Source organism: Ursus americanus, chromosome 13 (assembly GCF_024610735.1).
Source record: "Ursus americanus isolate L20-20 chromosome 13, mUrsAme1.1.p, whole genome shotgun sequence".
NCBI lineage: Eukaryota > Metazoa > Chordata > Mammalia > Carnivora > Ursidae > Ursus > Ursus americanus.
Genome location: NC_142139.1, coordinates 72,051,392 through 72,062,685, shown reverse-complemented (window position 1 = coordinate 72,062,685; position 11,294 = coordinate 72,051,392). Strand labels below are relative to the sequence as shown.

The 11,294-nt window shown below is 48.0% G+C and overlaps 1 protein-coding gene across 4 annotated transcripts in view; it reads right to left on the bottom strand.

The window, feature by feature from the left end:
* LZTS1 (leucine zipper tumor suppressor 1) overlaps window positions 1–11,294 on the bottom strand; it is a 52,365-nt gene that overhangs the window by 10,066 nt on the left and 31,005 nt on the right. For 2 of the 4 annotated variants that reach the window (XR_006778944.2, XR_006778946.2), the window contains exons 1-2: window positions 2,870–3,236; window positions 787–1,590 (exon numbers count right to left, since the gene is read on the bottom strand). Coding sequence is in view for 2 of the 4 variants with exons in the window: in XM_045793854.2 (XP_045649810.1) it covers window positions 787–1,590; window positions 2,870–3,214 (1,149 nt within the window). In the remaining 2 variants the exon portion in view is untranslated. Of the gene's footprint in view, window positions 1–786; window positions 1,591–2,869; window positions 3,348–11,294 lie in introns of those variants that run through there. The other 2 variants (XM_045793854.2, XM_045793855.2) reach the window with 2 other exon arrangements.

Sequence of the window (11,294 nt, the reverse complement as noted above, 5' to 3'; positions counted from 1 at the left end):
ACCTGCACCCGGGGGTGGTGCTGGTCTAAGCAGACACAGTGCCTCCTCGCTTCCTTTCCAGGGTGGGAGTCTTTGGCGGGAATGACAGAGGTACCATGCCCACACCCCTACCTGCCCCCCATACCACCTGGAGAGGCCCTTCAGGGGAGGAAAGCTACCATCTGGAGAGCAGGATGTGGAGGTGAAGCTGGCTCTCCAGCAAAGCCAGGTTCAGATGCCTCACTTCTCGGTGTTGTGTGCACTTCTCTTGCTCCTCTATGTTTCCAGTGCAGCCCACCAAATCAAAGCCCCACTTACACTTCTGAGAGAATGAGCCATGCTGTCAGTGATACCTGCCACAAGTGCGGTCACTCTTACTAGTAGGTGGGGTCCCTTCTCTCAAAAGTAACTCAGTGTACGCTCTCTTGTGGTCTCTTGAACCAGTGTGAACTCAGACTCGGGCATGGCTTGTGCTTCTTTTGAGCCTCCTGCAAGATGAAGTGGGTCGGCCCTCAGATTGCCCAGCGAGGCCTCTGTTCTTCTGGTTCCAGCTTCTCAGTCAATGACTCAGTTAGTAAACTCAATTCTGGAGGCCATGAGGCCCTGGGGTAAAAGAGGGTAGGAAACTCACACTAATTATATCCCCAGTATGGTTTACCAAGGAGCCCCTTCTTTGGCTCCCAAGACTGGCACTTTGGCTCACTTTGCTTAGGCAACTTGTGTTCACACACCATGGGATCAGACATGGAGAAACAGGGACTGGCATCGAACACCTGACCACCCCAAGCCCTCATGGTAAAGCCTCACCTCCCACTGGGTCTCTTCCAGTGCAGGGGCGAAGCTGGTCTTCTCCTTCTCATAGGACCTGAGCTTGGTCTCCAGCAGGTCCTGCTCTTTCATGAGGCTCTCGAGTTCCTGCCGGAGCTGCCGCTTCTCCTGCTGGAGCTGGAGCACCTGGAGGTGCAGCACCTGCTGCGTGCGCTGGCTCTTCTGGGAGGCCTGCTTCAACTTGCTGTTGCACTTCGGCTCCAGGCCCTCCAGCTCCTCCTTGCAGCGCCACTGCCGCTCTTCATAGGCCTGGCTGGAGGCCAGCTCCTTCTCCTCAAGGCTGCGCTGCAGCTTCTGGAGCTCACCTTCTCTCTCCAGAAGCTTCTGCTCAAGCTCCTGGATGGTGCACTCGTCTGTGGAGATGGGGGAACGGACACATGAGGAACCCTTGTCTGCCTTGCTTGGGTGGGCCAGCTTGCTACCCCCATCAGAGAAAGACAGAGCCTTCAGGCTCATCATGTTGCTGTCCTGGAGGATGATGCCCTGGGTGATGTTGTGGGCTGAGCCCCCAAAACGGCTGGTGGGCCCCACTGGCGTAACCAGCGGGTCCAGCTGGTAGCTGCTGCTGGTGCTGTGTGTGGGCAGGCTGGACATGGAGTTCCGGCCGGAGTCAGACAGTGCCCCAGAGCACAGGCTGGGCTTTGGCTCCTGTTCCTTGGGCCTGTCTGGAGGGGCAGGGTGCAGCTGGTGGCTGGAGCTTTCAGGGGATGAGTGGAGGATGGCTCCTGACCGTGGCAGCACAGGCTTGAACGCTGTGGGCCTCACTGCACCCTTCTCTGAGCCCTGGTGAGGAAAACAACCGTATTGATCCCATGTCACCCTTCAACTCCCCTCTCACCTTTCCCTCCCTTGCTGGAGTATGTGTGCCAGCACACAGTACCCTTCCTGGTCATAGCCATAGGCAGCCTTGCCTTCAGCTATGAAGCAGCTGAATATGGTGAGTCCCTCTCAAGGAGGAGAAATTCCATGGTGTCTAGGGGATATGCTTAAGGATCACTGAGGCACTTTGTTTATAAACTACCGACCTGTCATGAGCCTGTCCCAGCCCTCCTGCAATGATGAACCGCAGTCTTAGGGTCACCGGCTGAGCTCCCTGGGCCAGGGCTCTGGCTCCGGGTCTCTGTGTGGTGTAGGATAAGGGCCTCAGACTGGATGAGCATGGTGTCCTTGTAGAGGTCAACCCTTCTTCACCTTCACTTCCCCTTCCAGTAGGCCAGGACTCAGAAAACTGGCTGTGACCGGTATCAAAGTGTTGCGAGGATCACTTGAAACAATCCTTTTCTGAAAGCTGTCATTTTCATGCGGAGAGCACACTGCAGTCTACAAGCCCTTTAATTTGAAAAACTTAAAGCTCTATGCAAACTAAGGGGGTCATTTCCTAGTATATCAAAGCCATGGATTCATCCCCCCAGGTGGGGGCAGAGGATTAACTAGGAAAATTTTTTCAGGGCCACAGGGACCCATGGAAGTTTGAGGAGGCATAAGGGCTGGATTTCTGAGTATGTAGGGCTCTTTTAACCTCATCCTCGCTAAGTTGATGATAACAAACTTGGCTTTTATCCAGCCAAAGACATTTCCAAGACCTGGCTTGAGTGAGGAGTTGCTGCACCACAGGAGGAGTGAGTGAAGGAAAGGCCCACCTCCAGGAGTTTGCCAGAGAGAAGCTCTCTCCAAGTGGACTCTCCATCAGCTCTTCCAGAGATAACAGAGCTCCCTACTCTTGCCATGCACTTGAAAATGCTGCTATTGGTCCTGTTTTGACAACCAGTTACATTCCAGTAGAGCTCAGAAAGGCTTTCATTTCCCCTTTGCTCTTTGCTTAGGGTTCACCTAAAGCTTCCAGATTAGGGGACTGACCAATGCTTCAATTCCTTTGTCCAGCCTTTGATCTCTGTGGTGTAACTGAGCACTTCTGTCCTCACCACCACTGCTCTGGCCTCTTGGAGGCTTAAATGTTAGTATCACCGCCTCCATTTCCCTCCCTGCCTCCATGCTTTTCGCCCCCATTTTGCTCTCTATTGGTTTTCCAACCCACCCACCCTTACCAGAGACCCTTGCTTACCATTTCTAGCTGATTGGAGAAGGGCATAAGCTTGGGTGGGGTGGACGGGCCAAAGTCCACCCCGGCCTGGCCGCCTATGTCCCCACTAGACAGTGCAGTGTAATCTGGGTGGTGGGAGCCCCGGGTTTTCTGGCTGACCTTGATGTAGAAGAAGTCTTCACTCTTTCCCATTTTGGAGCTGGACTTGCCATGGCCTGAGTCCTGGGAGAAGCCAAATCTCAGTAGCCCATCTGAATACCGATTGAGCTTCTTGAGATGGGAGGACTTGCCCAGCTTGTATCGTGAAGCCCGGCAGTGCTTGCCGTGGAAGCTGTGGCCAGAGATGAGGCTACTGACGCTACCCATGCTGACTTGGGACCAAGGACAGACAGGGCAGAATGGGGATCTGGTGTGGCTGTGGCAGCAAAGGGCAGTCCTGGTACCACGAGGAAACTGTAGTCATAGCAGAAGCCTCACAGAGCCTGGGAGAGCTGTATACCTGGAAGGGGACAGAAGGCAAAAGTCAGCCTGAGATGGGGACAGTCACTGCACAGTCCTCGATGGTAACTTGGAGAAGTGTTTGTTCTGACTGCTAGATCTGAACAGTAGAGAAATACATTCTTCTCCTAACGATAGCTCAGCCCTGACTATTACTGGATTCTGTTCATTCTTCCTTTGTCTGTTAATTCTACAAACATTCACTGAGACCGTCCTTTAGGATGGCCCGCCTCTCAGTCCTCGGATACTGTAGTGACTAACACGGCTACAGTCCCTGCGCTTGTGGGGCTTTTGTTTAGTGTAGTGTGGACAAGCCATTAATAAATCAATGTCTACTATCCTTAGTGGTGCATGTGCTATGGAGGAAAATAAAGCAGAGTGAGTAGCATAGGGTTATGGGAGGTGGTTATTCTAAACAGGCGGTACAAGGGAGGTCTCTCTGCTATATCATTTGAAGAAACCTCAGGAAAATGAGTGAGCAAGCCAGGTGGAAATCTGGGGGAAGAGAAAAGAAGCTCAGAAGCCTCAAGAACAAAAGCCCCAAGTCCCTGTGGTGGACTGTGCCTGGCCTATGTGAGACCAGTTGAGACCAGTCTGGCTGGAGAATAGTTAGCTATGTGGGTGGGGGACATAGGACAGGCAGAAGTCAAAACTAGCAGACACCAGGAAACATAGAGCCTGGTTGGCCATAGGGCTGGAATTTAACTCTGATTGAGATGGGGAGCCCCTACATGGCTTTAAGGAGCTGATTACTTGATCTGTCTTAGGCTGTGGAGGGTCACTCTGGCTGCAGGGAGGAAAAGGGGCTGCTGATGGGCCTGAATGGAAGTGGTGGGCCAGTTACATTAGGTGAGTGACTAGCGTGGCTGGGCCAGGGTGGTAGCAGTGGATTACATTTTAGATGTAATTTTAAAGTCCAGCTGATAGGATTTGCTACAGGACTGGATGCAGGGAATGAGAGAAAGAGAGAAGCCAAGGATGACCTCAATATTTTTATCCGAGCAACTAAAGGACATAAGTTGCCATTTATCGAGATACAAAGGACCACAAAAAGAATCATTTTGGGATGAAGTAGGGGTGAAAAAAGGAGTTTGGTTTAAGACATTAAGTTTGCAGAGCCTATTAGACATCCAAGGAGTGCTGTAGAGTAGGCAGTAGGGTGGGTGCAGAGTTGCAGATTTCCATGTAAAAGCTGTTTATTATAGAAGCCAACTAGGGGACATAACTACAGAAGTGAAGGCAGGAAGATGAGAGAAGTCTGAGGACAGGTTTGTGGAAGTCAGAAGGTGAGGAGGAATGAGGAACAGAAGCTGAGGAGGCTCTGACTGATAGAGGAGACCCAAGAAAGAAACAGTCTCATAAGGATGGCGTCAAGTGCCGCTGCTGCTAACTGAGAGCTGGTCAGTGGGTCTGGCCACGTAGAGGTAGGTTGTCACTGACCTTGATGAGCAGTTGGGTGGAAGGATGGAAACAAAGGTCTGATTGGAAAGGGTTCAGGAGAGAAAGAAGAGGGAAATAATTGTGCCTGCAAATGTTGAGAAGTTTAAAATGTTTTTAAAAGTAATATGAATGCCTAATCCAGGAATCCTACTACTGGGTAATTACACTAAAAATACAATAACACTAATTCAAAGGGATACATGTACCCTATGTTTATAGCAGCATTATTTTTTTTAAGATTTTATTTATTCATTTGACAGAGAGAGAGACAGCCAGCGAGAGAGGGAACACAAGCAGGGGGAGTGGGAGAGGAAGAAGCAGGCTCCCAGCGGAGGAGCCTGATGTGGGGCTCGATCCCATAACCCCGGGATCACACCCTGAGCCGAAGGCAGACGCTTAATGACTGAGCCACCCAGGCGCCCCTGCAGCATTATTTATAATAGCCAAACTATGGAAGCAGTCTGAGGGGGACTGATGGATAAAGAAGACGTGAAAAAAATATATATATATATACGTGTGTGTGTGTGTGTGTGTGTATAAATGATGGACTATTAGCCATAAAATAGAATGAAATCTTGCCATTTTCAATGACAGGGATGGAGCTATAGAGTATTATGCTAAGTGAAATAAGTCAGTCAGAGGAAGACAAATACCATATGATTTCACTCATATGTGGAATTTAAGAAACAAAACAGATGAGCAAAGAAAAAAAGACAGAGAAAAAGGCAAACCATGAAACAGACTCTTAACTATAGAGAACAAAGTGATGGTTACCAGAGGGGAGGGGGTGCAGGGGTGGGTGAAATAGATGATGGTGATTAAGGAATCCACTTGTCAGTGATGGGCACCTGCTGAGGTATGGAAGTGTTGAATCACTACTGTACATTAACTATACTGGAATTAAAATTTTAAAAAACTTAAAAAAAGTAATAGGAATGCATTTTATAACCAGTGCTGAAAATAACAACAACCTTGCCAGTCACCACACAGAGGAATACATTGGGATGTCAATACCAGCACATTTGCAAATTTGGGCAAATCTCTAAGCATAGGTCACATGACTTTCAAAGCTGGGAAAATCTATGTGGTTGTCATGCATTGTGAAGGAGTATTTCTTAGTTAAAAAATAGATGATGGGGGAACTATAAGTTTAATAAAATAGAAAATGCAGAAGAAACCTTGTATTCTTTATTCTGCTCTAAATTATACCATTAATTGTAAAGGTGTGAAAGAAGTCCCAGGTGGGCTATAGAGCACTGCACATGTGCAGTGGACGAGAGGATTCTTCAGACTCTGCATGTGAAGGTTTGAATTCAAACTTGCATTGTTAGCCTGAACTGTAAGTAGTTATGTTATGAATAAATGCATTCTATATTCCATTAGTAGAGGCCCAACACAACAAAACATCATGGTGTAAGTGCAGTCTATGTTTTCTTTGAAAAGCTTTTATTAAATTGATGGTCTCTTAGAATCAAGGAAACACAGTTATGCCTACTTCATAGGATTGCTAAGAGAAGTTTATGAGACAGCAAAATAAGCTAATAGGCCTGATATGTTTACTAAATGCCCAGTACATAATAGGCACCCCATAACTGGCAGGTATTTTCCTTGGTATCTATCATTGTTCTCTGCAGCAGTCATCATCCCCGTGTTATCTTCAATGCCTCACCTCATTTTCCAGAACGAGTGCTCTCCATTCCATTGGGATGCAACGTTCCTACATCCCAATCCCCAATGATGTTACTTAGGAGTACAGAGCTCCTCTCCTAATTTACCAGTTGACCATGACGAAATGTGTTTTTCACCCCCACATCATCCATCTCTTGCTTAGCTGGGCCTTCAGATCCTAAGAAGCAAAAATTCTACTGTTGTCCATATGTAGGGAAGCTATTTTTGGCCAAAAGCCTCTCCTCTGCACATTACACCACTTGGGCAATGGGTAACTTATTTTTTGCCCATCCAGTACACATTTATGAACATTTATATATACAATGTTGTAGAGATAAGAAAGTTGGCTATGGCATCAGACAGATATGGATTTCAAAATTAACCTCTCTGAGGTTTCTTTGCTTATAATGTGGAAAAAATAACTATTTCACAGGACTAATATGAGGATGAAGCAAACTAACAAGTCAAGGACAGTGCGGGGCCCATGGTAAGTGTTCTACAGGTGTGTGTGGTCAACAGAAGGCCAAGATGAGGGTGTTGCCCTCAAGAAGCATACAGCATAGCTGGAGTACCACTATAGTAGCCGGCAGACATGCTACATGAATCTGTTCATGGCTCTCCTGCTCCAGCACCATCTCCTCTCATGTGGTCCTTGAGACTGCCTCCAAATTTGTCTTTGCCCAGTCTGTTCTTCCTAAGTACCTGAAGTATCAGTGTCATGTTCCTTGATGGTAACCCTTCAAAGCTTCTAATTGTTCCTAGAATAAGGTACTGAGCAGGCCTTGGTTTCTACCTACTGCTCCAATCTTATCTCACCCCATTCATTCCTTGCTCACATCCACAAGGATAGCCAGACTCATCTTTCCCCTATTGGTGAACACACCAAGCCTTTTCCCACTGAGGAGCTTTCACACCTGCTGCTGAATCTGCTGATAATTCTCTTTCCTTAGCTCTTCACACAGATCTTTCTCATCCTTCAGTTCTAAATTCAAATATTACTTTTGTAAAGTGACCTATGGTTACCCACGAAAAAAAATCCATGTCCCCCATTACTCTCTATTATACTAGCCTGTTTATTTCCTTCGTAACAATTGCTTAACCTGCAACAATCTTATTTTTAACTTGTTTATTGTGTGCATCTTCACCAGAATATATAAGTTCTATGAAAGCAAAGACTTCAAATCTGTAGCTCCTAGAACAAAATGAGGAAGTGAGGCATGAGGTTACATGATGTGGCCCTTGTCATTAACTGGCCAGTGGCTAAGCTAGGACTTGATCCTAGACCCAAATTCCAGGATCTCCATGCTACAGCACAATGCTGGGGACTGCAGGTAAGGCTCAGAGATGTTAGGGTTCCTGTCCTGGATAGCAAAGTAAGTTTCCAGGGATGGGGAAGAGAAATCCTGGAGGAGAAGTGAGGGTCCATGGCCTCTAACCATAGCCTTATTTCCCTTTTGGGAAGATGACAACAAGGTTTTAGGAACAGGTAAGCTTCCTGGTTCACCTGAGCAGCAATGTGGATGACCTGTGATGCATGAATACTGGTGCTAGGCCCTAGAGGATTGAGAGGAGGAAGACAAATGATGCCAGGGAGCACAGAAGAGGAGTGGGTGCCTCTGGTCCTCTGAGTGCATTCCTGTCCCACAGCCCCAGATCCCTATTCTCCACTTCCTAGGTCTTGACACAGAGAGGAGCTTTGAAGCTTGAGATTATCCCCAGATGCACTTGAAGCTAAACTAATTACCTCTAAGTGTCTAGACTTGTTCTGCTATCAACTTGGAAAGAGCATCACAGAAAATGTGGCTATGATCCATCCTAGTTCCCAAACCCTAGGTCTTCCCATCCACCCACTCCTGCCAAACTTGCTATCTATATATTCAGGAAGGACAAGGCAGAGGGGCACACTTGTAAACAAATCCCTACTGGCCTGGAGTACTGCACATACTTGGGGTAAAAATAAGCAATCACAAAGATCCTGGAGATTCAAGAAGGGGAAAGAAAGAGGGAAAAGGACAAGAGAGGAAAAATAAAGGAGCCACAGAACCTCTCACTGAGCATGTCATAGTGACCTTCTCCTGCATGACCTCCTACTGACTTTCCAGGAAGAGTCAAGCAAGAATTAGATTCCAGGTTTAAGGGAAGGGAAGAAAAGAACAGAACAGCCAAAAACATCTGGTAGAAAAGGACCCCCTAGCCTATACTACTCAAAATTTGGCCCCAGGGAATTCAGGAGACTACCCCCTCCCCCATACCAGGCCAGTCCTCTCTGTCCCCTACTTGACCCCACCCCCTGTCTGCCCTCAGTATGGCTGCTACAACAGGACCAGAAAGACCCTGGAAACTTGAGAAGCCCTCCCTTTTGAGCTGCTTCTACTCTCAGCACAGCTGCTCCTCCCCACGCCATTTGGCACTCTTCTTCCCAAAGGAAACCAGGGCTCATGCCAGAGTGACATACCTCTCTGAACCCCTTTATGTGGAGATGAAGACATGGAATTGAAAAGGGGTCTGTCTGGACTCAGGAAGTTGAGAAAGAACACTTTCCCACCCCAAACCCTGAGGAAAAGCAGCTATGGCCTTGCCCACAGGAATCCAGACTTCTGGCCTAGGAAGAGGATCGATACCCGCTGTCTCCTCCCCCCTCACCCAGGCTGGAGAGGTTGCTCACAGGATCGGAGTGCTCAGCCTCCGAAGGTTATTTTCCCTCCCGCTCCCACCTCCTCTCCCTCCTTCCACTCCTCCTGTCTCTCCTCCCCTCCCAGTCACTGCCCAGGGAGGGCTCCTGCAGGAAGGTCCAGCAGGAGCTCACTGCCCTGCTGTGCGTCATCTCTGCACTCAGCCTGGTACCCTCCCACCAAGATGCCACAGCCCAGTGTTCACTGGAGACTCGGGGGAGGAACGAATAGCTTGGTCTTACATCACTGACTTAACTAATGAGTCCCTGCTTCCCTTCAGGGTCTGGAGAGATGGGAGCAAGGAAAGGAAGGTGAAACTGGAGAAACTGTGTTGTTTCACCTGAGTGCACCTCCCCCTCCACCCCACCCTCCCATGCTCAGACTCCAGAGTCCTGCAACCCTGTTTCTTAAGACTTGAACAGACTCTGGAACTGCTTCAGAGAGCATCCATAAGGTGAAAGGCGGCAGGCTCTGGAGGGGACAGCCACCTAGATTGTGATGACAAGGCTCCCTCCAGGCAAGGTATCTCACCAATGGTTGCTCTGGTACCTGACATGCTGGTCTGAGAGCCTTCTTCGTCTACTAACTTTAATTTTAATCCATTTGTAAATACTCAAATACTATAAAAAGAATCTAAGTAATTTGTGCAGAATTGACAGTTGTTAAAATGCTACCTGTTTTAGAAATAAAACATCTCAAAGTTAAAATCCCCATTACTTTTTCCTTTCTCCTTTCCCCCATATCTCTCTTCCCAGGGATGTGTACATGTTTTTTATCATTAAATATTCTTAACATAAAGAATACTATAGGTATTGGTTTTTTACTTTGTATAAATGGTGTTCTGCTGTATGTATCATTCTGCAACCTTGATTACGTTATTCAGCATAGTCTATTTGGGACCAGTTCATGTTCCTTCTTCTACCTTGTGCAGTAGTCTCCCACTGCTTTGCATTCATTGCTCTCTACTCAGATGTTTCCATTTTGTTGCTAAAATCCTCTAGTATGTAACTACTTCTTCGCATGGGTGGGAAGTTGTCTAGGATTTATTTTCTTTGAGTCTTAGATGTCTAGTTTTTAGGAGAGGTGACATCGGATACCCTTTTTGGCCAATACATCATAAGAGGGCAGTAAGACTGGGACAGCGACCCCAAGTCATACTTAACCATATTACCCTGGGGTGAGAAAGTGGCACATTGCTGTTATTAATAAAAGGGTGAGGCGAGAGGCAGCAATCCTGTGATGGAGGCGGAGGGGGTAAAGGAGTTTTGACCAAACAGAGGGATCATCCTGCTGCAGGTGATGGAGGGCCTCCCTGCTCTGAGGAGTCTGCACAACGAGGGCAGCATCTTCCACAGTCAAAGTTTCATAATGCTAGAGATAGCAGGACCCCAGAGATCCTTTACCCCAATTCCTTTACTACACAGAGGCTACATGGAAGCCCAGAGCAGGGAAGGGACTTGCCCAGGTCACATCAGGAGTCCTGGACTCAAAATTTCCATTTTACAAATAGAATAGGGCCAACTGAGTTCCATTTTCCAGATGGGGGGGGCTCTATGTGGGTCACATGTATAAAGAGGGGCTGTGGGGAGTGTGTATGTGTATGTGTGTGTGTGTGTGTGCATGTGTGCGTGTAAGGCTGCCTGATACAAATGGGATTCCATCCTGTGGGCTGGCAGTGCTACACCATTCAGAGAGGATCACTCAATGGGTATAGCGACTGAGAAGGCAGAGGAAGCCACTGTAGGCTCCACATGGGCGTCAGCCACAGATGGGGGAGCTGACCTGCCTCCAGGAATGGCTGGTGGTTCCTGGGCTGGGGCTTGCAACTGCCTCCTTCCTTCTGGTGGGATGTCACCAGTCTAGGTTAATTTTGAATCTTAGCCATGGGAACCATACATATGCAACCTCATGGTTAGTTCCATCTGTGGAAGTTAGAGAACTTCACACTATTATACATTTACATTGTCCCTCAAGGTGGACCTCATGCCAAGCATCGTGCTGGGTGCTGAGAAGAAGAGGGCCAAGGCCTCTCACAAGGAACTTGACTTGGTAGTGAAACTGTAGCTTCCTTTCAAAGGAAGAATATGGTCCACTTCCACGCCTGGCTAGTGTGGCCCTACGGGAGGACCTGTAGACCACAAGAAGCCTCTCTGCTGGGCCCACAATTG